General features: G+C 34.0%; 2 protein-coding genes across 2 annotated transcripts in view; both read right to left on the reverse strand.

Moving 5' to 3' along the window:
- LOC140441474 (acylphosphatase-2) overlaps nucleotides 1-5336 on the reverse strand; it is a 23714-nt gene extending 18378 nt beyond the window's left edge. Inside the window, exon 1 of the mRNA XM_072532209.1 lies at nucleotides 5122-5336. Coding sequence (XP_072388310.1) covers nucleotides 5122-5179 — 58 coding nt within the window. The 5' untranslated portion in view covers nucleotides 5180-5336. The remainder of the gene's footprint in view (nucleotides 1-5121) is intronic.
- A 2152-nt stretch (nucleotides 5337-7488) lies between these two features.
- LOC140441472 (uncharacterized) lies at nucleotides 7489-26652 on the reverse strand. Its single transcript, XM_072532208.1, has 5 exons — nucleotides 26470-26652; nucleotides 17931-18050; nucleotides 17624-17720; nucleotides 16626-16767; nucleotides 7489-12045 (listed from the first exon to the last, which is right to left on the reverse strand). Exons 1-5 carry the CDS (start codon nucleotides 26470-26472, stop codon nucleotides 11835-11837), a joined length of 573 nt encoding a protein of 190 aa, XP_072388309.1. The 5' UTR covers nucleotides 26473-26652; the 3' UTR covers nucleotides 7489-11834.
- Nucleotides 26653-27822: the final 1170 nt, after the last annotated feature.

Raw genomic sequence — 27822 nt, forward strand, 5'->3', positions numbered from 1 at the left:
TGTGTGTGTGTGTGTGTGCGTGTGTGTGTATACGATGTGTATAAAAGAGCAGCACACAGTCATATGCTACCATCCCCGCTAGACCTTGTTGGCCTGGTGTGCTACCACGCTACTTTGAGTTTTATTATTTAACCAATAACCCATTATCGTCGAAGACGTTGAAATCAAGAAGACTTCATGCAATTTAGAAGTTAAATTATCAAGAGCACGAGAACCGGTGTGTCGACTACGAACGCTCCCTGAACCAGTAGAACACAACTTTTTGAGATAGAACTATTTCAAATTGTGTCGAACTGACCACAGCGTTCTTTGGGCCTGTCACGGTAAAGAGCGAATAATAGCCCCGACGGGGACTTTTATTTGCTTTTCCAGGGTCGAGCTGCGATAGCGCTTCGTCCCCATAAACCTTATACTATATATATATATATATATATATATATATATATATATATATATATATATACAAATAGTAACTATAGAAAAATACTGTGAGCGAAAGGTAACAACACGAAGCGACGGGCAGTAAGAAGAGTCGACACGGCCGGCATTCTTGTGCCTCTATTGAGGAGAGGGAACGCGGCTACACGAAGTGAGAAGGCCGGCATCTTTGTGGAATTTAGAATCAAAATTCTAACACAAATATTAAGTCATTGTAAGAATACTGTCTGTAAGAAAGCTCGAGTCCCCTCACCTACCACAGAGGCTCGGCGAAGCTTCTTACACGTAGAGGCCGGAATCCCAATTAACTCCACGAAACAAAGATGGACTCTCGAAACTTGAGATCCTCTTCGAGAGCGGCTTTCGTAGAACGTGCAGAAACTTCTAAAAACCAGGAGGACGTTACGGCCGTACGACATTTTTTTATGTTCTTAAACTTAAATCCTATGAGCCACAAACATTTTCACAAACTTGTTCTGCCGCACTTACTTCCAGGGTCATCTGACTTGAAAATGTTAAGAAGATTGTCTAATGTCGGCACCAATTGTTCTTTATACATTGTGTACACTTTTTACACTTTATACACAAATTATGTCTTCATTTGCAGTATTAAACTTCCTAGAAACACCACTGCCATTTGTTTTAATTTTGGAAGTATTAGATTGTTAATAATTTTTCAAACGGTTGAAATTAGTGTCCGAGTCAGAGTGGCAGTTTCTTCTATAGCTGCAGTTTCACTCATATACCTATCGTTAAAGTTAAAAAACCGTATTGTATTTTTTTCGCCTTAAATGACAGAAGGGTTCTTTGAAGTCTTTCTGATTTTTGCCCTTGAATGGGAGCATACGCTTCTAAATGACAATTTTCAACGGTGGCGTGTACAACAGGAGCTTCTTCTATGTTCTAACAAATTATTCACTCACAGACTATTTTACAATTGGTTGGTTTTCTTGTACGATATAGTGAAGATTCAAATTCATCAAATTCTTAAAATTTAGAACCTTAACATATTGCAGGATTATTTACTTGTCGTCAGGCCATGGAGTTGGGGTGTCTCCATTGTAAAAACGATGCGCACGCTATCCTCTATGCTATGGTATGCTGGACAAGCCATACAGACTGTAGTCAACTGCCCGAAGTATGAGCGGGAACACAAGGTGCATAAATACTCATATACTTATGAAACACACCTGGCGCATCATAAGGGCCTTTACAAATTACTCTTTTTTACCTTGTCTTGAGTGATATGTCTTTAATCTTTCCTATCAACCTCTCTTGGCTAACTCTTGTTTCTTCCGACCCCGAATGGCTATTAGGTTTCCGAGGGCAGACGGGTCACTATATTTCCTTCCACCTCATACTCTTCAGTGTGGCGAGTCATTCAGTGTGACGAGTCATTCACCGAGCGATTGCCGGTATAAGCAATCCCCCACTTACTGACCAACGGCTTCGGGCAGATTAGTTGGTAAGTGGTAGGGCACTCTTTTGTCCTGAGGTTGTGAAATCGGCCCCGAAGGCGAATGAACCAAAGATTTGATCAACGGCATAAGGATGGGGAAGCACAAGTAGGGCAAACACTCCATTAAAGATCCACAGCGATACACCCTAGTCAATCAATCATGGCAATGCTCAATACTAAAATAAATTCCGGAGTAAGTCCTCCGATCAAGTCTTCGGAGATGACAGTTTTGAGTTTACCAAAAGATAATAAATTGAAGTGCAGAAAGAATATCAAGATCTGCACATGTCAAAACTTTATACAACAGCAGGAAAAATCCACAATGCAATACAGGAGATGAAGAGAATGCATATTGAAATCATGGGAATAGCAGAAATGAGATGGCCAGATTCTGGAGAAATACAAATAAAAGATCACAAGGTATATTATTCGGGGAAAAAATGATGGATTGCATGAATATGGAGTCGGAATAATCGTATCACCCAAGGTTGCCAAATGAGTTACTAACTTTACACCAATATCAGAGAGAGTGATGTTACTACAAGTAGAAGCCAACCCTATTAATATAAACATCATCCAAGTCTATGCTCCCACTGCAGACAAAGGGGAGGAAGAAGTAATTGAGTTCTATCAGAACATTAACAGTATCCTACAGAAAATTCCTCGACAGGAAGTTCTCATCATTATGGGAGATTTTAATGTCAAGATTGGAGCTGGAGATAAGACACAGTACATTGGAGCACATAGACTTGGAGTCAGAAACGAGATAGAGACCTAGAAAAATTCGCAGAACACATTCTTCCAATAACCATCTCACAAGCTGTACACATGGAAATCCCCTCAAGATAGATCCGAGAGAATTATTAGGAATGAAATAGACCACATTTTAGTAAATAAAAGATTACGAAACAGCTTTACATCTGTCAAGACTTATCCTGGAGCAGACTTGGAGACACACCACGTTCCACTGTTGGGAGTATTTCGAGTCAAACTCAAAACAGTGCAGAACAGGAAAGCACAATCATACGACCTACGTATGCTGAAAGACCTTGATACGAGGACGAGAGTCCAAGTCACGTTAAACGAGCAAGTGACTGCAATTAGAGACGAATCGAATGAAGAACAAACGATCAAACATATTACAGAAATAGTACAAAATGTAAAGGATAAACACTTAAAGACAGATAGATTAATGAAGAAAAAATTATGAATGACAGATGAGATCCTGAAACTAATGGACGAGAGAAGCGAAGCCAAAAATGATCCAGACAAATATCAAACCATAAATATATTAATAAGAACGAAAGTCAGAGAAGCGAAAGAAAAAGAAGCAAGGCAAAGCGAAGAAATTGAGACTCTGCAGTCAAAGTACGATAGTCACAATGTACATAGGAAAGTTAAAGAACTCACAGGGGGACTAAGAAGAAGGAAGAAAGGAACTATAACTGATTCTGACGGAAATATCATCTTGAACAAACAGAGTAAAATAAGAACGTGGAAAGAATATCTAGAACAACTATTTGAAGACCAAAGAGATAACACTTTTGAGCTAGAAGCAGAGGTAAATGATGGACCAAGAATATGACATCAGGAAGTTTATTCCGCAATAACACAGTTAAAGGATGGCAAAGCGACAGGCCCTGATAATATACAAGCAGAACTACTCCAATAGACAACGAATCAATAGCAATAATCGCAAAGATATTTAACAACATATACAACTCTGGAGAAATACCAACACAATGGCTGAAATCTGAGTTTATTACACTTCCAAAAAATTGTTCCTAAAGATAATTCATAAGAGAATCTACAAGTTGTGTGAAAGTCAAATTTTCCCCAACCAGTTCGGATTCACAAATGCTGTTGGTACTAGAGAGGCTTTGTTTTCAGTACAAGTCTTATTCCAGAGAGGCAGAGACGTCAGCTGCGATGTATACGCATGTCAGCTTGATTACGAGAAATAATTTGATCGAGTACAGCACGCCAAGATGATGCAAATACTAAAAGAAACAGGAATTACCAACAAAGATCTGAAAATAATTACAAATCTTTACTGGAATCAGAGAGCAAATCTCAGAGTTGAAGGTGAACACACACTTGTCTCCTCTAATCTTCAATTTGTACTCTAAAAGAATATTTTTCGAAGCTTTGCACGAAACTGAAAAACGTATTCTACTAAATGGTTACCGGCTAAACAACATCAGATATGCACACGACACCATAGTATTTGCGGACAACTTAGAAGACCTAAAAGTTCTTGTGAAGAAAATCACGTATTACAGTCAAGAATATGGACTCAATATAAACGTTAAGAAGACAAAACTTATGATAATTAGCAAGAAAAGGATAACAGAAGGTCAACTCTACGTCAACCAATCCCCTGTAGAAAGAGTGATGCACTACAGTTACCTCCGCACCATAAAAAATGAAGAATGGACCAACAACCAGGAGATTAGAGCACGCATGGGAAAAGCTAGATCCACCTTTAATCGGATGGTGGCCTTCTTCAAGAGTCACAACCTCTCTCTTGATACAAAAGTAAGAATGCTGTGATGCTACGTCTTCTCTGTCCTTTTTTATGGTGTTGACTCGTGGACCTTGAACGAAGATATGTGCAGAAAACTGGAAGCATTTAAGATGTGGCTATTTCGGAGAATGCTTAAGATCCCGTAGACTGACCGGGTCACAAATGAGGAGGTCCTCAGAAGAATGAATAAGAACCGAGAGGTACTGACCACCATCAAATCTCGAAAGTTACAGTTCTTCGGATATATTATGCGAAATGAATCCAGATATGCTCTCCTTCAAGCCATCCTGCAAGGAAAAATGTTTGGAAAACGAGGTCCAGGAAGAAGAAGAACATCTTGGTTAAAGAACCTCAGAATCTGGTTCAATACAACATCTGTGCAGCTTTTCTCGCGCTGCTGCATATAAGATAAAGATTGCCATGATGATCGCCATCATTCGTAACGGATAGGCACATCAAGAAGAAGAATTTACTTAGGATTTAAGTCGGTCCTGATATCTTACAAAATTTCAAAAATAGAAGATTTATAAGTGGGGATTATTTTTATTCTTTCATTCTTAAGAAGCCGTTAGGATAATGACGGCACTATATTTGTGAATCCTCTATATATTAAAATTTACCACTTTTTATAGTATTTTGTTTTGTTTGGTTTTTAAAAGAACACTTTGATAATTTTAAAAGATTACTACCAACTTACCTTGAACTTTTCCAAAAACTTCAAACTCCACAGACACAAACGGATCAGCGATATTCATATTTTCTTCTTTGGTGCAGGAGCTTTAGTCGTCACCGAACAGTAAATGAGCGAAATTTCCAATCAATTACTTACTGTAGGCGTCTTAAAAAGATACTGAATATATTCAGGGAGCAATCAACGCTATGTACTATTTATAACTTCGAAAACAATACTTGTTGGATGTTGTGCAACTAATTAATTTTTGTCTAATGCCATTATGAGATTCATTGCGATTAGAAGCTTGGATTTTCAGGATCGGATTCACTAAATCAACTTAAAGTAAATTAGTAGACTGTATCTGTTAAAAAATTGTAAGAAAGCAATTTTTTTATTCATGATTGTTTTGAATTAGAAATAAAATTTCGTTTTTCTGAAGCCACTCTAAGACAAAAAAATATCTAGTCGTGAAATGGAAAACGAAGCCGCACTGGAAAAATATTATAAAGAGCTTTTGCCACAAAAGGGAAACCAATATCAGGATCGCGGAGAAATCATCATTGGCTCTACAATCCAGAGTGCATGTTCTACGATTAGCTTCTATTCCCTATCATTAGCCTTGGTTTTCCAATTACGTACTCTTAACACTTGTAAGTCGTCTTCCATCTGGTGCTTAAATCGTGCTCTGAACCTGTCTCTTCTAATTACTCCATCCGGTCTTTGGTCATAAATGTGTTTCGACGGCTCCATCTCTGGAAGGGTCCTAGCCACCGCAGCCTGTTTATTTTGATGGTCATACCAACATTAGATTCACTATAAACGCGGTAAAGCTTAAAACTATAGCCCCCACGCCATAATCCGTTATCCGGCACGTCCTTATAAATCACGTTCTTCATAGCTTTTCAGCCTTTCTTCTTACTATGGTATGGATTTCATCCGCTTACACTAGGATTTGTACACTCCTCTTACGAATGGTTTCTCTTGTTGTTATTCCAGATTCTGGAAAATTCTTGATACTCATTCGGCACTCTAAAAACTTGATTGTTAAGATAGTTGTTTTCACCAATTTCACAAAGTGTATTGAGATATTGAATTCTACCATGACTTTGTACAGTGCGTTTCTTTCTACACTGTCATAGGCACATTTAAAATCCACAAACAAATGTTGAGTATAAATTCCATACTCATGTTTTCCAAAGCTTGTCTTAGAAGAAATATTTGATGGATAGAAGATTTTTCTTTGCGAAACTCACACTGGTATTTGCCTATTATGTTCTCACAATATGTCGGTCATGTTTAGGAGGGTAATTCCTCTGTAGTTATAATAAATTGTTTGATCTTCTTTCTTGTGAATAGGTGCGATTATACCTACGCTCTACTCTTCTGGTAGTTTTACTTGCCGAGAGAAAGAAAATCGGGAAGAAATACGAAACAGAAATATAAGGAAAATTATTGAAATCAACAAAAGATATATTAAAAAAAGGCACAAGTTGCCAAAGTATAGATACTGAAAGATTTTTTTAATAACAATGGGAATGTACTGTAGTCTATCTCAGTTTGCTTTAACCTATAAGGCTTACTGGTTTGTGGATACTACACTGCACAGCGTGGAGTCTGCTTTTCACTCTTTGCCTTATACCAACGCTTACACAACTCTTACTACAACTTACTACACAAGCTCAAACTGTTGAAGCAGGGGTTATGCTGAAATAATGTTATAACATCCTAATGATACACGGAATGTTTGACGAATTGTATTATTGCGCCGTATACAGTGTGTCCGTAAAGTATGGAATAAATTCGATATTTCCGAAATGAAAAGCCCTTTTAAAAAAATTTAAAACACGTCGATTTTTAAATTTAATGTTCTGCATTTTACAATAAAATTTCATTATACAAGGTGATACACATTACAGTGATGACTGTATTTTAGGATATTTTTAGATCGATAAAAATGAGCTGATTTCAAAAAAGTATAATACTCGGGTCTAATGGATATAATTTAAAAGATAACGAACTGTATAAAATTCTATTTATTTGCAAAATAATCCAATATTACTTACTTACAAGCGATGTATGATATAGAATAGCCTAACGAACGCATTTGAAGTTCGAGCGACGAAAGAGCGAGTATTTTTGTATATTAATCTTTTTTTGAGTTTTTATGAATTCTGACTATAGTTTTCTTATAAATAATAATACCATTATTCAATCAGTGTCTCATGAAAAATGATCTATTTTAATTTACAAAATCTAAAAAATAATGAATGTAAAAAAATATTTTATTGTTATATCGGCGCCCCTTAAAATTTGGCCCCCGGATAGTCGCCTGGCTTGGCCGCGCTATATCCAGGGCTGAGAAGACACCAAAATAATAAGCGAACACCAATGAATATTAATTTTTTATTGTATAAAAATAAATATTTACAGATTTTGAAATATAAAAAAATTATCATTTCTTACATACTTCCTATAAAGAGAGAATACTTGTATACCTTACAATTTAATATTCGTTCTGAATTCCACTCCACTTTGTTGGAATTCTTTGATATGTTAAACCGTCAATTTTTAGTTAACTTTATTTTAAACTAAGCATTGTGTGTCTTTACACGAGATACAATACCTATTTCGAATCTAGCATCATTGTCTTCCACATGTATAAATAAATACTACAATAATTACTATCTGTTTTTAGGCAGATATATGTTGTTTTGATGAATGCTCCTCTTCCTGGTCATCCAAAACATAGCTGTATAAAAAAACACCCTCCAGCTTATTTAGTACGTATATATATATATATATATATATATATATATATATATATATATATATATATATATATATATATATATATATAGTGTGGAAACCGAAATAAAATTGTTTGTGGCCTTATTATAGAAAATAATAAACAACTCTGCGACATGTTAACTTTTAAATTTAAATGTGCGCTTTTTAAACATAAATTTAAATGTCAGGGTGATCCACGCCAGTCTGGCATAATCTATAATCCTTATTTTTAATCAAACACCCTGTATATTTTTATGTTTTGAAAAGATTCTTAACAACCTGATTTCAACGAACTATATCATGTAGGGTCTATAATGAATAATACAAGGTGAAATTTTGAAATTAATAATTTATCATGTGTTATGGTATTATTTTTAATTAGATAAATACAGAGAATACACTTCTACTGTAAGTGTCAGTGTATTGGGGAAAATTTCTGTTTAGTAACCGTGTTAACATTTTTTGTCATGAATAGGTAAAAACTGTCTAGATAGTCTGCTAATTAAACTAAATCGGTAAAGAAAGCGGATTGTTATCAATCAGTTGTTGGTGTGTTGACATTTTACATTAAAATAATAAATTCCTAATTAAAAGCTAATTTCTTGCAGAAATAAAAATGAAATATTTAACTGAGACCCACCGAATTGAGATTTTAATGATGATCGGTTACGGGGAGAATTGTAGAAGTCAAGTTGAAGTAGCAAACTTATTTAATCAGAGGTATCCTCAGTTGCCTAATATTGCACAAGGTACTGTGTCTAAAATTTATGCACAATTCAGAGAACTTGGACATGTCAAACCATTAAAAAGAAAACCGAATTTTATTGAAAATGAGGTGAAAGTGGATATTTTGTTAAGTGTCGCAGAGAATCCAACGTCAAGTTCACGTCAAATTGCACGTCAAAATAATGTAAGGTGTCTCCATGAAGAAAAACTTCATCCATATAAATTGACTTTTGTGCAGAAGCTAACAGAAGACGATCCAGATCGTCGAATGGATTTCTGCGAAAGAATGATGGATAAAGTTAACACAAATGAAATAGCTCTTGGCACAATTCTTTTTTCTGATGAATTAACATTTACATTGAATGGAGAGATAAACCGACAAAACTGTGGATATTGGTCAGCGGAGAATCCTCATTGGATGCGTGAGACACACACTCAGTATCCCCAAAAGTTGAATGTTTGGGCAGGTATTATAGGAGATCATATTATTGGTCCTATATTTGTAGATGGTAATTTGTCAGCGGAAAAATATTTAAGCATGCTAAGAGACGATGTTCTTCCTCAGTTGGCTAACTTATATCCCAATCCAATAGATCCGACCCTACCGCATGAAACTGTCTGGTTCCAGCAGGACGGTGCAACACCCCATTATGCTTTAATGGTGAGATATTACTTGAATGAAATCTTCTTCAATAAATGGATTGGACGAAGGGGTACTATTGAGTGGCCAGCTAGGTCGCCAGATCTTACGCCTTTGGATTTTTTTCTGTGGGGTTATCTCAAGAACAAAGTATATGCAACATAACCAACTAGCATTGAAGACTTCAAAGAAAGGATAACGACAGAAATACGAAATATTTCACCTCAAACTTTAAACAAAGTTCGGGACGAGTTTTATAGGAGACTGTGTTATTGCCAACAACAAGGTGGAGACCATTTTGAGCATTTATTTTAATGTAATCCAATCAATTACCTTGGCTATTCTATGAATTAATTGTCTTGAAGAAAATTATACTTAATTTAAAAATTTCACCTTTGCCATTTTCAATAAGCACTTTTGTGGCTTATTGAAAATGGCAAATTTTAAGCACGTTTGGAAACGTTTAAGCAAAATTTAAATAGTTTTAATACTTTAAGTAATAATGAATAATTTTCGTTTAAAAAATAGACAAACCTTATCTAATTATAGTCTAAAACATAAAAATACTTTTTCAGGAAAGTTTAAATATCAAGCATGTACCAGACCAGTAGAGAACCAGAATTATCATACCACTATACAAAAAAGAAAATATCTTTGTAAAATATCTTATGTAACTACGTAGTTTAAATGACTGTTTGATAAGTTTTACGGTTCGATAAGAGAGGGCACTGCTATCAGCCTAATTTTTTTTTATTATGTTGGTACACTCTTTGTATGAATGTGTGTGTAGTATCATTTCAATCTGTTAATTCATTCTTTGTTTAAAAGCCATTTATGATCGACATGTCATAATATTTTTTTACAATGGAAAAAATCAAGGATCGTGCAGTGATTAAATTTTTATTTTTGGAAGGTTTAAAAGCAGATTCAATTTATGAACGAATGTTGAAAGTGTATAAGGACCTTACGCCTTCACTTATTAGCACAGTAGAAAGATAGATTGCCGAATTTAAACATGGTCGTACAAGCTTTGAAGACGATCCACGTGATAGTCGTCCAAAATTAGCCAACAACACCAGAAATCGTAGAAAAAATAGAGGATATTGTATTGACAAATTGTCAAGTGACTGAAAGAGATTTAGTAGAAGCCCTAGGCACCTCATTGGACAGTATAAAGTCGACTTTACATTATGCAATTTTCATGCTAGACAAGAGATGTGCAAGACAGATTATGCAACTGCGCATGCCCACGAAATATGTCCAAGCAATATCTGTGCTAGACGAAAAATTAGAACGTGTTCTATTTTTCATGCTATTTTGATTCAATTTATCGTCAAAATTCATATTGCAAATATAACAAAATTTATTATTTAAAATAAAACTTAACCTTATTGTGATAATGTAAATGTTATTTATTTGATGTAATAATTTGTTATTTATATTTGAATATATTTAATTTTGAAATGAAATTTCCATATATGTATTTCATATATAGTTATTGTTTTGATATGTTTTTTTCTGTTGGCAACATGGCAACAATGAAAGTGGTATCTCAAATTCTCAAAATTACACAGAAGTAGCTCTGATGTAAACAGATCAGGCTAGGCAAGAGATATGCGATGCAAGACGGACTTGCATAGCATGAGAATTGCATGGCCTAGATGTAAAGCTATCTTAAGCAATATTTTGACTAATATATTGGGTTTCAGAAAGTTGTGTTTACCATGGTTGCTACATTCGCTGACAATGGAACAAAAACACACTCGAATGCGACTTTCTCAGCAACATTTAGAGCATTTTAAAACGATAGAGTGATTTTGTCCATCGATTTATCACTATTGATGAGATTGATTTAAGATCATGGTGTCTATCAGCATGATCTTAAATCAAAACAAGACGCTAAAGAATAGTGTGAACCTGGTTCTTCGACTCCGAAACGAGTTCATGTCTAGAAATAGACCAAGAAGGTGTTAGCATTAGTTTTTTTGGATACGAAAGAAATGTAGATTGCTTGCAAACTGGTAAAACAATAAATTCTGAATATTATTGTAAACTCTTAAAACAGCTGAGAAAAATTCGTGAAAAAGACCCTGTTTGCAGAAAAAAAAATCCCTTTTCATTAGAACAATACAATGTGTTATATAAGCATTTTGACAATGGCTAATATCTTGGAATTAAAATTTGAATTGTTGGAGCATCCACCGAATTAATCAGATTTGGCCCCTAGCGACCTCTACATGTTTCAATATCTACAAAAATTATGCGTGTAAAGCGTTTTTAATCAAATGGTGAGGTCATAACAGCCGTGAAAGTGTATTTTGCAGCCCTTTCAGATTCTCACTTCAGGGATCGAATTCATAAATTAGAATCTCGTTGGAACAAATGTATTGATGTTCAGGGAGACTATACTAAATAATAATGTATATTTGAAACCATAAAATTGTGTTTCTCTTATCGAACCGCAAAACTTATTAAACAGATTATTATTACAGTTAACTTTGAAAGGGAGACCTAACTGAACAATTCTGTGGATCTATCAACACAACTAAAAATACTCTGACAGACCTAAAAACATCTGTTTCTATTAATTGTAAATAACTCTACAATTGCCGTTACTGTCTCTTTTACTTCCAGGCATGCAAAATTTGGGCAAAGTTAGTAATGACAGCGTGTCAGTGCCTTTAAGACATTCGACGACGAGTGTTGTAGCGTTCACGTCAAAAATACCACCTCCTTGTTGGATTGGAAGGCATGGTCCGTTAGGTTTTCCCATTTCGTAGCAGTTTCCTTTGTATCTACAATAAATAAGCAAATTAGAGTACTTCCTTAAAATAAAAAGCAAAAACATAATTATTTGAACAGAACTTGAGTACTATATAGACACTTTTTCTGTCCTTAGTGAAGCTTATCGCCTCCTTATATTATATAAAATATATATCCTAGGAGTGGGTCAGGCCATGGAGCTGGGGTATCTACATTGTATAAATGACGTATACCCTATCCTCCATGCTATGGCATGCTGGACGAGCCATACAGTCTGTAGTCAACACCCCGAGGTGTGAGCGGGAACACAAATTGTATCAATACTCATACGCTTATGAAACGCACCTGGCGGATCATAAGGGCCTTCACATTTTACTCTGTTTCAACTTGTCTTGAGTAAAATGTCTTTAATCTTTCCTATCAGCCTCTCTTGGCTAACTCTCGTTTTTTTTCCGACCCCGAATGGCTATTAGGTTTCCGAGGGCAGACGGGTCACTACATTTACTCCTACTACATACTCTTCACAAATCCTGGTCCTCCAAGTCTGGGGGTTTGAACGATGGGCCAGTACCCCTTCTTCTAGAAAAAAGTTATTTGCTAAAAATTTCGATCAAGAGCCTCGGAATAAGGACGGAACCAAAAGACGACGACTGCTACGAAAAAGAACTATGAGATTGGCCACATGGAATGTACAAGGTCTAAGAACCAAGGAAACTGAAGTTTTTCAAGAATTAGAACGACAACAAATAGACATATGCGTTCTTACAGAAACAAAAAAGAAAGGAAAGGGAAATGAAATCAAGAACGACTATATTCATTTATACAGTGGAGTTGAAAAATCATTAAGAGCAAAAAGAGGTGTGTCTATAGCCGTGCATACAAAACTCAAAAACAATATCAAGAGTTGGGAAGAGATAGACGAGCAGATCATTATGATGGATCTTGAGAAACATGGGGAGACGATAGTTATAATAGGAGTATATGCTCCTAGTGACGATTCTGATACAAAAGTTAAGGATGAATTCTATGACAAATTGCTTGACGTGTTGACCCATGTAAACCGATCCAAAGAAATATGCCTATTAGGAGATTTCAATGCTCGGGTAGGCAAAAAATTACAAGACAATGTGGTAGGAAGATATGGTGAAGACAAAATAAACAACAACGGAGAGCGACTCATTGATCTTTGTGAAACATTACAGCTTAAAATAATGAATGGATTTTATCAGCACAAAGATATACATAAATTTACCTGGGAACAACCAAAGAAAAAGATAAAATCTATAATCGACTATCTCATCCAACCAGAAAACAAAAGGCTCCAAACAAATGACGTAAGGGTGTATCGTGGTGCCGAATGCGGATCTGACCACTATATGGTGGTCGCAAAAATAACCATACACTACAGGAAAGTAAACAAGAATAAAATTGAACAGGAGAAGGTAGCAGCTTCCATAAAGATAAGATATAATATTGATAGCCTCAAACAAGAATCAGTACAATTCCTCTACAAACTTAGACTAGCCTCAAAACTAACTCACTTAACTCGAAGAGAAACAGCCGAAAAAGAATATCAAGATATAAAAAATTGCATTCATCAGGCGGCCAAAGAGGCATTGGGGTACGAAGAAGCTGACAAAAGAAAAAATCCTGAGTGGTGGAACGAAGAAGTAGGAAAATTAATTAAAGACAAAAAAAAAGCTTATCAAACATGGCTATCCACGAAAGACTCAGAAGACCGCAGAATTTACAGCAGACTCAACAGGGAAGCAAAGAAGGAAGTCACTAAAAGAAAAAACGAAATGTGGGAAGAGAAATGTGAAGAGATGGACCGATGCTTAGGAGGAACCAAAGTGACACAAGCTTGGAAATTCATAAAAAGTATTAGAAAAGAAAGAAAAGATGAGGGAAATATAAACCTGATTCAAAATAAAAAGTGGGAAAAATATTACGAAACGCTATTAACAGAAAGTAGGCACGAATTTATGGAAAGACCTGACCATATTTCAATGACAGAAAACTCAGAGGTGCATAAGATAAACAAAGAAGAACTGAAAAAAGAATTGAAACAAATGAAAAATGGAAAAGCACCCGGGCCTGGAGACATTCCCATCGAGTTGGTGAAACATGGACCGGATGCTCTTTTGGAAAGCATAGTGAATATTTTTAATAAATGCTTAATTGAAGGCCAAACGATTCCAGACGATTGGAATTTGGCCCACATTAGCCCCATTTATAAAAAGGGAGACAGAAAAGAATGCGGAAATTATAGAGGCATTAGCGTAACTAGCTCGCTGGGAAGGTTATATGGTCGTATATTGAAAAGAAGAATAGAAGAGGAGTATAAAGAAATTGAAGAACAAAGCGGCTTCAGAGCAGGAAGATCGTGCGTGGACAACACATTTACCCTTCAACAAGTAATTGAAAAACGAACAGCTCGAAACCTCCCTACGCATTTGGTATTTATAGATCTGGAGAAGGCTTATGATACAGTTCCTTTAAAACTCTTATTTAGTGTCTTGACGAAAACGGACCTTAGTAAAACATATCTAAAAGCAATACTGAACATCCATAAATGTCCTCAAAGCACTGTAAAAACAGGAAATACTTTCTCAAGGGTATTTACAGTAACGAAAGGCTTGAGACAAGGATGTTGTCTTTCCCCCACCCTATTCAAAATATATATCCAAGAAGCACTGCACCACTGGAGACAAAAATGTGCGGGAATGGGGTTGAAGCTTAACAACCATTATCTGACAACGCTGTTCTTTGCAGATGATCAAGTACTAATTGCAAGCTGTGAAGAAGATGCAGATTATATGCTTAGAAAGCTCAAAGATGAATACGAAAAATGGGGGATGAGTATGAATATGTCTAAAACAGAATATATGCGAATAGGCAGTGAAGACGAAGACCCGGATTTGGAAATTAGACAAATGAAAAGGTGCTACGAATACAAATATTTGGGAAGTATTATCTGCAGTAAAGGAACAACGGAACGAGATATAGACTATAGAGTGCAACAAGGCAGGAAGAGTGTTCAAATTCTGAATTCGATACTTTGGTCCAACATAGCTACTATGAGAACTAAAATGACTATCTACAAAGTAATTGTAGAGCCCATTCTTACATATGGAGCAGAATGTTGGCAAATGACAGTAAAAGGAAAGAAAAAAGTTGACACGGTTGAAATGGACTACCTAAGAAGAGCTTGCCGTATATCAAGAGTAGAACGTATACCTAATTCTAAAATTAGAAGAAAAACAGATAGAGTACATACAACTTCTGAAAGAATAGAAACTAGACAGTTAATATGGTATGGACACGTACAGAGGATGGACGACAACAGATGGCCAAAAAGAGCTATGGAATACAATCCAAGTAATAGAAGGAAACGAGGAAGACCAGCTAAGTCTTGGATACAAGGTGTTATGGAAACCATGAAAGATAGAGCCATTGATGAAGACACCTGGAGAGATAGAAAAAGATGGCGATCGAAATGCGGGAAGCGGCAGAAGCTGTAGGATCCCCGCTTATATATATATATATATATATATATATATATATATATATATATATATCCTAGGAATATTGAGATCAATACAATGATTTAAGAATACTTTAATACATTAAATAGTTGCTTACTAAATTTTATTAGGGCAATTGGAAATCTAGAGCACACATTGTATAACATATGCTTGTCTGTTACAAAACACATTTGTTGCAGCAAAGCGGTACCTTCCAAGCTAAGCATAATAATATCAACAACAATTGCCCCAGTAACGGGACAATTCGTCAGATATTGATATAATATAAAAATAGCTAGACAAGGAATTGAGGTCAATAATAATAGATCATTAGTCAATCGTTAATTAAAATTAGACATAAGTAATTCTAGTTACTCTTAGTAAATAGTCACCCCAGCCGAATTCAAAGTTAACTGCGTATCATCCTCAGCTAAGTATATTGTTAATCAATAACCGTGAATGTGTTAATAGTGAGATGTAACAATAAATGAAATAAGAACCGATTTATACATATATTTCCGATCCTACTAACATGAAGACGAGAACCCCCAGAGATGTCACGAGTTTATACGACAAGAATACCAATCTTGTCTTATGGCGTTCCACGAACGGTTGTCACTTTATTATAATGATGCGATATTAATCTTCTTGTATTGCATTGGCAGACAACTTTATCCTGTTGTGAGTGATTTACATCAGTATTACTGCTCAGTCAGTATTACTGCTCAGCTATTCTCCTATTGTTTTTGTTGGATTATATACAATTTTATGTTGGTTAAAACTTTATCATATAGGTTTTGCTTTTTTATTTCACCTTTAATTTCATTGCGGTTTTAAAATAGGGCTTAGAACAGGCCATTCATTAAGCTTTCCTTTGGTTGGTTGGAAATTTAGCTACTCCCACGCAAGAAATTTTCTTTAAAAAGTAAATAGAATAATCTAAAATACGTTAAAAGCTTTTTGATTAGGTTGTAACTTGTAACATATACAGAAGAATTATTTGTTAGGAAGGTAATAACAAGAACAGAAACAAGGTTACCTATATGTGAATAAGATATAGCTGTACAAAAACATTTTATTATTACCTGGCAAATCCTTCTTCACATGGATTTTTGTTACAGCTTGGTATGACATCTCCTCGTCGCACAACTAAATGTTCGCCATCTTTACAAGGTCCTTGCCGGTACGCAGGATAACAGAAATCTTTTGGAGGGTAATAGATGTAAGCTAAAATTACATAAATAATTTATTAACAACTATACAGTAGGTACTATATCAATATTTCTGATATATTTAATTTTGTTTGATTTAGTTTCTGCGGGGTTGGCTTCCCTAATTACATTTTTTCCCAAGTTTTTATTTTAAGTCATACCGATATCATTATCCTTCAGGGATATGTCCTTCCAAAAAGCATAGCTCACCAAAGCTTCATTATCTTATTCTCCTATCGCTTTCAGGAACTTTCAATTTCGCAGTTCTTCATATTGCGAGATTATTATCTTGAATATGCTGTAACCATCGTAACCTATGTTATCTGTTTATTTTGGCATCCATTAATTTTATTCTTGTTTATCACTGCACTTATTCATCTAATCATTCTACTTTTTGCCATATATTTGTTGTTCTTCTGATTTTATTTGCCCAACATTTAACTTCCAAGAAGGAAGTTTTATAGAATTTTTCTTTTAGTTTCATTGGAATCTTTTTATCACACAACGTACTACTTTTCTGCTACCATTTCATCCAATCCGATTTAACTCTAATACATGCCCTATCAAAAGAAATTTTTGCCTTTATACCTGACTTATAACATGTAGTAAATCTATCTTTAACCAATACTATGGGTACTCTCTTTTTATTCTACTAAGTGTTAATCATTTTTCTTTAAACATTTGTCTCCACTGGTCCAGCCCAGAATCCCGTTCAGGGAATGGCACCCAGTACTTTCCCTGTTACACTAATTATTCTCCCATTACACACATTTTTCAGAATCTTCATATACTCATCGGTAGACTTCTTGCTTATTGAAATTTCACCATCAAAAATATTAGGTAATTTAAAATGCTGACAGAATTGTACTTACTTGGCCCACAATCGCAAATCCAGTCATGTTTTTGGTTTCCAGGATAATACAGTTGATTTTCTGGACATTTATTTGGTGCATAAAGGGGTACCCTTCCCTAAAAGTAAATACATTTATTAAACTATTTCAGTATATTTAGTACATTTTTTATCTACCTCTACTACAAGCGATTCGATCTACTTACCTAATGCCTTGTTGAATTTTGAAGTAAGCATTTAACACGATTATTCTTAGAATCATTTTTTGTCTATAATATACCACCTTATATTGTTCTATCACCCATAATATACTAAATAATATAATTTACCTCTGTTCGATCGCTATCCAGTCTTTGCGTAGGTAGCTCCGGAAATAATATCTGACAAAGTGTGCATATACTTATAGATAAAATCAGAAAAATCTGAATAATTAATCTCCCTTTAAATACCTAAAAAGTAACATCAACAAGATAAAAATTAATACAAAAAATATTGATAATAATAATAATATATAATATTATAATAGTATTTATGTAATAATAGGTAGTTTTGGATCAAGTTCCTAATGAAACAAATGAAAAGATTCCTGATCTTGCCATACAAGAAACTCAACCTGATCTGATAATACACAGTAGGAAAACAACGAGTTGCAATGGCACGCAATGGTGCGCAATGGCACGTGCCATACAACAGTTTATTGGAACAAACCCACCTAGTAGACCACATCTACCAAAATAAACTATTCTAAGAGATTGGTTGCGCTGATACAAATTATGAACACTGAAGCCCTACCCAATTATGACGTAGAAACTCACACATTAAGCTGATAAGGAAGATTGATTCATTACGTAGGGATATTGGTCAAATCACGGAATATATTCGAGAAACAACAAAGTAGAAAAGAAATCAGAAGAGCTGAAGAAATAAAGTGAATCAGTGCAAGAGAAGAAAGCAACACAGTCTAACAGTGCCTGGGTACATTAAAACAAAAATTCTTCGTTTATTCTGGCTAACTAAGAAGGTACAAAGTTAGTAACAACCGGAAATACGAAAGTACACTTTTTGAGCATGCTGAAAAGAGGTTCTATCGGTTATTCAATTCTACTGTAATAAGTGCCAATAAATTATACTCAAGCCAAAAAGAAATTCATGAGTTTTGGGCAAACCAACTTTTCACCATAGCTGCCAGCTGCTTAACGGTAATGATAGATGTATCAAAGGTACGACGTATATCTGTCAATACTATAATGGTATTCCCTACGAACCTTTCACTACTGAAGAAGTCTCAAAGAGCCTCATAAGTGAAAATCTCCTGGACCAGACAAAGTTCAAATTTTTTGGCAGAAGAAATTTTGAAGTGTTCGTGAGTTCTTATCAACATTAATTAATATTGTTATTTCTAATGAGCAGAAAATATCATCATTTCTAACTCACTAAATTAATTACCAAGAATTAAAATTACACCAATCAATTATTTGTCTTCCGACTTTGTATAAATAGGAACATCCTGTGTAGCCCAAAGTATCTACCAACACTGTGTTCTAGCAATATCAAAGAGCGTCAATAGAAAGGATGTGATAAGGGTTCCATGGGCTGCAAAAAACATCGGCTCAGTAATTTCTAACCACGCGTATACTAAAAAAAAAGATTTTTTTACTGCTTTTATTAACTACAAGAAAGCCTTTAATTCATTGCCGCATAACATTTATTAACTGAACAGTAAGGTACTGAAAACTTCTGACAAACTGCTCCATCGAAATATAAGGCATGGTGTAATAACTGAAAGTTTGATACATGCAAGCGACACTTTATCAAAATGTACATAATACGGTGGAGTTTGATCTGGAAAACTAAGAGGTGATGCTGGGTGCATTTCCCGATATAGAGGAAGTATTCGATACAACTTCCTACGATCACAAGGATGATTCGGTTGAAAGAAATCGAAACAAACTGAAGGTGGATAGAACACTTGCTGAAGAAATGGTTTGATAATTAAATTCAGCAACGGAGCTGAATCATTTCTTGAGCTATGCGAATGAAATGGGTCTCTTAGACCACGACAAATTAAATGGCATAGTCAGAGAGAAAATGGACTGTATAAGCTCCCAAAAGTTCAAAATCATGAATAATAACGATGTATGAAAAAAACCATATCTCAATTACATTGGATTTAAAACAAATTCAAACAAAAATGCGTGACACATATTGTTTGAATTGTTTTATTTTCTGTTATTCAATAATAAATATCTAGTGACCCTAAAAAGGTTATCTTATCGAATTTGGACAATATTGAATATACAAGAACATGGGCGCCCATATATCAAAATCCAGGGGGGGGGGCAAGTCAAATCAAATTTTTATTTTGATCCATACAACTTAATAAAAACTAAAATAGCCGATTGTAAAAATGCAAAAATATAAACATGATTTACAAACAGTAAAGAAATACCAGAAAAGTAAAAGTAATCTTAAACAAAAAATTATTAACAACATATTTTATGGTATGACTTTATACATACAAATTTTATTATACAAAATTTTTTATGTAGGAATAAAAAAATCAGTTTTAAGCAAGGATGTTGAAAAATAGTAATAAAAAAAGCAGGTACAATACAAGCAATAGTGTAGTTTAAATAATATGTAAGTAACATAATATCGAATTGAAAAATTTCTTTTACTAGGAAATTAAAACAAATATTCAAAACTATACTACGTTGAAAGGGTTAGGGTAGGGTGTACACCCTTCTACTACCATGCTTAGCCGAAATTGCATAAATAGTCAAATGTGTGCAATCTTCAAATACTTTGCTGGGTGCCAACTTATTTATATTTGACATTAAAAATTTGTACTATGTTGTAAACAATTGAAGAAATTTAATTAAAAATTTATTTGTTATAATTTATTATAAAAAATTAACATTTTTTTTTAGTTAGTATTGTATGTATTATAATTTATTGAAACGAATAATTTCCCAATAGAATCTAAAATGGTAAAATGTTAAACCCAACAAAACGTAAAAAGTAAACTTGATATTGAAGGCTAGTGCTCTGTATCTTGTGAAAATAAAAACTGAAGGTTTCTGGGCTTTTGTCCAAACTCATCTATTACTTTTTTAATAAAATTATTTCGATTGTTTTCTATTTTATTTCTATGAACGCTCGTCATACATAGTCCATCTAATCTTTGTTCACTTATAGTGGACCTAATCCAGGTTTTAACCCTTCGAAGAGTTGATCTTTCAATCGTGCATGTAGTGGGAGGAAGGCACAGAGAAATTTCTATAGCTTGGGCTATAGCTGGGTAAAATAGGCAATGGTCTAGTAGCTCTATCATTGAAATATGTTCTACATCTAAATTGGTTTGATTTTTCCAATAATAGAGCCACAATGATGCCTGTTCTTTTAGATTAGTAATTTTGTATGAATTATTTATGATTTCTTCAGTTAATTTTATTATGTTTTTGGGATGCAAGTTATAGTTAGTTATACAATAACATACCAGGATTATTGTTTTCTGAAAATCTGACACCAAGAGAACTAATTAAAGAATCTAGGTACGGAATAAATAATGACACTCTAAAAAAGTCTTCAGCGGAATTAACCGCATGGTTTGACCGTTGTGTTTGCTTTCTAGGAGCGATTCGTGGTTTCTCAAGGGTAATACTTAGAGATTCGGCATCATTTGTACTCTTTTCAAAAATTATTTTAAAAGTTGTTTCCGCTTCTTGTCTGGGCTTTGTTATCATATCAAGAAATAACTGTATATGATTTTTAACTGCCAGCATATCTATTGATTTAGTTTGTAAAATGTTTACTATGGGTTCTCAGAAAGAAGAATATTTGGAAATCAAATTTAGGGAAATTATAAAAGTGGAATCAGATGTGGCACATGAAAGCTGCTGTGCTCTTGATCTTGTTGAGCAATTAAATTTGTTATCTGCTATTATTGTTTCTAAAACATTTTTGATTTCAATAAAATTTTCTGAAAATATTCGAATAGATTTGTATTTTGATGACCAGCGAGTTTCGGATAACAAAGACATGTTTGGTGCTAATCGCCGTCTCAAAGTACTATCACGTAAAAATTTGATGACATCTTTAATAATTCCCACACAATTCTGAATTTCTCTAACAGTATTTAAATCATTAACAACCAGATTTAATTTGAAAAAATAATGCTTTGGGATGTTTTTCTCTAATTATTTTTTGAACACCACCCTCTTGACCAGCCATAGTCGGGCATCCATCAAATTCCAACCCCACCAATTTTTCCACATTTAAATCAATTTTTGAAAGAAATGTTAAAATTTCAAGTGCTATTGATTTAGCATTTAATTCATTTAATGGTACGAAACCCAAAAAATCTTCATGAATTATATTTCCGTTAACTGTTTGTTTTTCAACATATCTCATCCCAATAGATAGTTGTTCGACTCCAGATTTATCTGCAGTCTCATCGGCAAGCAAGGAAAATGCGATTGTGTTTGGATGGTTTATTTTTTCGATAATTTGCCGTCGAACAACTAAGCCACATATAGTTATTAGCTCATTTTGAACTCTATGTGAAGTATATTTTTTGGTATATATATATTATGGTAGGTAGCTACATTCGAGGCATTGTTAAGGAAGTACCTACCGCATTTCTCGGTATTTCGCTAGATTAGTTTCCGGTTGTTTGCTGTTTTGAGGTATTGTTGCAAGTTTCTCGCCACAATATGCGTAAATAATGTATTTTTTTCAAATATACTTACATACATACTGATTTTTTAAATAATATTACTAATGATAGGGGGGGGCAACTGCCCCCTCTTGCCCCCCCCTATGGCCGCCCTTGTAAATTAAACACTTTATAAAATACAAAAAAAATAAGTTTACAAATGTTTGTAATAAAAAATATATTATAAATAAAAAACAATAGAACTAGACATTGTCTAGTAAATTTACAAAATATTGCAAAGTAGAATGAAGGTGTTTTCATAAGATTTCAAGAATCAAATGGTATAAAAACGATAGACATTAAAGGGCAAAATATTTAACAACTTTTGATTCGCTGGCAAACATAAGTTAAACAAATTTTGTGACAGACTTAACCATTGCTAAATAAATGCTAATGAAATTAAAAAAATTGGATTAATGTGTCGTTTTAAAGTTTTATTTCAATACAGTTTGCTTTGGTGCTACAAATTCGACTGACTATATCTACGCGATCCTAATATAGTATTTTTTATATAGAAATGCGTGCACGTCATTCAAGATTCACGACGTCAGAACCCCACAGCGTTGCCAAAACATCAGAATAGTTAGTAAATGAGGAATTTTTAAAATGTCAACTATTTGTCAAATTACTATATTAACAGTAAATACACTTAGTGTTAAGATTACCGCAACACACTAAAATATATAAGAAAACATTTTAATACAAAATTATATATTCTAAATTTTAAACTTACCTCTTTTATAGGATTAATAGTAAGAACGTCCCGCCATTATTTCTTGTTCAATATAATCTATCTTATATGAAAGCTTATCAGCTTTCTACAGACTATTTAGTTGTTTTGGCTTAGCACAATCACAATACACAACAATAATTAGTTTTTAAAGCTAGCAATCTAAATTTAAATAAACAAAATTCTTACTCTAAAAAGCGGCAACACTTTAAACAATTTTGCCACACGCTGAACTGTCAAAAAATTTGAAGTATTTCCGTATCAGTTGCGTACAATTGTCTAATATATTTAATTAAAATTATTATTTTGTGGAATATTAGACTTATTATTAGTTATTTCGTAAAATTTATATTATTAATAATAACAAATGTTTTTGGTTATTTAATCAATATAATTCTAAAATTCCCAATATAATGATGATTACATTTTTCTGATTATTATACCATGTTGACGCCTGTGAAAGATCGAGCAGTTTCGTATGGGTTTCGTATTATTAGCTGTGTTAGGAAAATTTGAACTCTAAGGTTGACGTTCTGAAAATTTTACCTCTAAGGTGACGTCACTTTATATAAATTGTGACGTGCACGCATTTTTATATGAAAAATACTATATTAATATTTTGATACTTTTCATTGATTGCCTCACACCAGTCCTCGGCTGGAGAGACGATGCACTGATTAGAGAATTTTTAAAGTAAATATATTAAGTAAGTATCAGTCTTTTAGTTATGGGTCCTTTCCATTCCATTCTTTGAAAAGTTTCACTATTGATTTTCAGAGTCTCTTAGTCTCTGAGTCCAAGAGAAGACCAAGAACAGGGAACTCCAAGAACTCCGTAAGGCCGGTTGCTTTTCATACAAACACCCTCAACTCATTTTCATCAGTAACACTGGTCACATAATTATTCAAATAGAACCAAGTCATAAGCTATTTAATTTAGTATTTAGAGTACGGGTATTCATTAAAACATTTCTCTAACGCATTTGTTTAATGAAACTATATAGTAGCACCCAGACGAAATGGACACAAGAAATACAAATTCCTTTTCTTCATCGTTCGCCCATAGGAACCTCAAAAAATCTCTGTTCTTTGAATGTACAAAAATTTTAAGAAAAGCCTTTCGAATATTCGACACAACGCCTATATTTTGTTGTCTGAATCGTAATAGAACAGAAGGAATAAGTACAATAAGATTAGGTCCTACCTCCAAACACTGGTTTAAAGAAGGACGACCCTGTTCATGAGATAATGCATCAAAGACTGGCCTAGTTTTTGTGGTTTCACTTTTATTTTTAATAACGGGCCTGTGAAGTAAATAACGCACGCAAATATTCTCTTCATGATTATTCATTATTTTAATCACACCCTCGTAACCAATATAAAGTTATACGATTCAAATAAATTAGACATTTTCAGTTTATTTAAAGTTGACCTGATCTAACCTTCTCCTAGTGACAACTAAATTATCTCAAATTGATGGATGTAATCATACTTGTACTAAAATTAGAAGCAACTTCCGGCACCTTGCCCATAAGAGTCCAACCTCACAAAGTTTCAACTGCCACAAGACAACTGATAATTCCTCCCAATTTGACTACAATATCACCTCCAAAATCCAAAATCTCAATATTGGTGCTGTCTGCCCGACATCGTTAAATGAAATATTTATGTCACTGAGTTCCTCAATCCATGGGCCGTCATAAATAGAAGAGACATCTGCAGAAATTTTTGGTTGATATAAGACATCAAATATACAAGCGTAGGTTCCTTTGCCCGCAGTTATCTCGTACAATTTATGTCGTTGTTCAGAAGTGCTTCTACCGCCAAATAATGCACATACTTAGCAGAAAAACCCCATTTCCTTGGCGGTACTCTATAAAATATATGTTCTCTGCGATCCAGTGTCAATAAGTACCCTTATTTGTTTAGTACCATGTATACTTCTTATATTTATTCGCAGAGTTATACAGAGTTATATACAGAACAGAGTTACATACAGAGTTATGCATAGTTATATACAGAACTCTTATCAAGCCCATCCTCACCTACGTGTCGGAAACATGCACGATGACAAAGAGCGATGAAGAACGTTTAAGATGCTTTGAACGTAAAATCCTCCGGCCTATCTATGGAGGAGTACAGGAGGGCGGATTATGGCGTAGACGCTATATATTCGAACTTTACTGCCTGTATGACAAAGATGACATTATTAGGTCCATCAAAATAAACCGGCTGCAGTGGTTAGGTCACATAGAGAGAATGAATGAGATGGAGCCACCAAAACATATTTATAACCAAAGAATAGATGGAGTGAGAAGGAGAGGCAGACCCAGAGCACGATTTAAGGATCAGGTGGAGGAAGACTTGAGAATGTTGGGAGTACGAAACTAGAAAGCCAAGGCGAAGAATAGGAGAGAATGGAGACTTATCCTTGAGCAGGCAAAGATCCACCATGGGTTGTGGCCATGGGTTGTGGAGCCAATGATGATGATGATGATCTCTTTTTTCAGAAAAGAAAACAGAAGCAGTATATACAGGCATTTACTAAAGACTGCGTATAAAATTATTCAAAGATCCTGAACAATGGACTTTGAAAAGATTATATCTGAAGTACTTAATACAAGAAGAACAAAATATATTCCGAAAAAGGTGCTCATGGAGCGATAATACATTTATAATCAAACAACTAATTGAGAAATGCAAGGAAATTACCTTGGAAACCGAATAAAGATTATTAGAATAATGAATGACAATGACCCAAGACATTTCACAAAGCCAAAAAAAAACGTTAGTATTACCAGACTACTCAAAAAAAATACTTAATTATATCCAAAAAACAAGATAGATGTAGGAAGATCTCGAAAGGATAGTCATCATAGTGTTAAGAATACGGAACAGGCAAAGTCTATCCCTGTAGTGAAGAAGATGAAGAAGAAATGTAGAAAAAAGGAAAACATTTTCTGTTTGAGATACCTCTAAAAATAGTAAACTTGGACTTCATGGGATCTTTTCAGAGCCGGGACCAATAAAATAATAAAAGATGCAAGATTAGCCAAACTATGATAGGAGAAGAAACCATAAGAAGCATAAGCAGTTTTTATGTTATTTATTCTTTTGTAGGAGTTTTTAATGCTACATTTTGTATTGTATGAATAATAAACTAAGTATAGTAACATCAACAGTATGGATATAGGAGTAAATAAATTAATATATTGTATACGCATCGATTTCTAATAAATTTTCCTAATTACTTATAACATGACAAGGTCATGTGCTAAAAATTTATAAAGAAAAACCACATTGTGTGGAATTACCTGCATAAAATTTTTATTAAGAATGTCTTATTATTGTTTTATTTCTAATATTTGTTCGCAAACCTTAAAATTTGAAGGAAAACAATAATAAGAAAGCTTGATACTTACCATTTTTATCTAGCACAGTGTATTCACAAAGAAACTTCGTAGCAAAACGGCCAAACCTGATACTGAAAAAGCAAACGACTTGAGATCAGGCCAACGGATTTGTTGAACTTGTTTGCGAGATTATATTCAAATACGATCAAAACACGTTCGGTTCTTTTAACGCTACTGGACGGAATAAGATAAGTCTGTACAGGGTTTCCCAAATTCATTAGAGTACCCAGGAAACAGTATAATGATGTCTTTGTGGTTTTATGTTTCTTTTGTAAATGGGTGAATAGAAACTTTTGGTACATTGTTTTTCAAATCCGGATTCTTGAGAATTAAACGTATGTGATAAGTTGGTAAATTACATACATTTCATTTTAGAATATTTACAATATCGAATAAAATCGGTGGGTACCTTTCGGTACTCTTATTGATTCAAGCTAAACACTTCATATTTTTGACGATTGACCGTGGCAATTATAGGTATACTCCTTTCCACGAATATACGACTGTTTTAAATTCGGTTTTACTGGTCCAATGTGCTGAATTGTACAATAGTAAATTCTTCCCATTTTAAAAAATTTTAAAAATACTGTTATGACAGATATAAACCTTAGATTTAAATATGAAGTCATGATATAAATATAGAGTTGATAGTTCATAGAACAGTAGTTGTAATTCAGATTTTGAAGTATATAATTACTATCATTGAGTTTAGTATTGTAAATAAGTTGGTTTTTGAATTAAGTGATTTAAACGAAGTGTAACAATACTTAAGTGATTAAATAGTGTAATTTATTTAGTCGAATATTCAATTAGTATTAACCCTTCAATGCCCGTGATATGAAAATAACCATAAATGCCCATGTGGGGTCTCCTAGGGACCCCACTAAAATTTTCAATTTAGTAACGTCATTTAGCACTGACTAAAAGGAAAACACGGTTAAAAATAATTTTAAGCATATTTGAATAATTTTTATTTATTTTTCATACAAAATTAACGGCTTTTCTAGAAACAAATTATTTTCAATTCGAACAAAATTAAAATTAAATAATAATATAAGCATATAACTTTTAGTTGCAATTTTTACATACAATAGTTTTTTCTTCTTTTCTGTGCACCTGGCATATAAATTTTTTGCAAAAAGAGCAAACGGTATTCACTTTTCTGTCACAGTTTCGCGGACACTGGTAACAACGAGCACGTTTCTTAGCTGAATGGACGGATTGAGTTGCAACTTCGGTAGTTGGGTTTACCATTGGTATGCCACAATCTTTTAGAGCAGATTTTACATAGGCTTTATGTTTTATATATTTCGCTCTTTTTTCCATGTTGTTTCGAGCAAGCTCAGCCCCTAATTGTAACAG

Source organism: Diabrotica undecimpunctata, chromosome 5, assembly GCF_040954645.1.
Source record: "Diabrotica undecimpunctata isolate CICGRU chromosome 5, icDiaUnde3, whole genome shotgun sequence".
Classification (NCBI taxonomy): Eukaryota; Metazoa; Arthropoda; class Insecta; order Coleoptera; family Chrysomelidae; genus Diabrotica; species Diabrotica undecimpunctata.

Excerpts from the sequence above, each read along its gene's own strand:
- LOC140441472 (XM_072532208.1), bottom strand. Across the intron at positions 17,721-17,930 it reads TGGATAGCGATCGAACAGAG|GGAAGGGTACCCCTTTATGC; the intron begins GTAAATTATATT and ends ATTTACTTTTAG. Across the intron at positions 16,768-17,623 it reads GATTTGCGATTGTGGGCCAA|CTTACATCTATTACCCTCCA; the intron begins GTAAGTACAATT and ends ATGTAATTTTAG.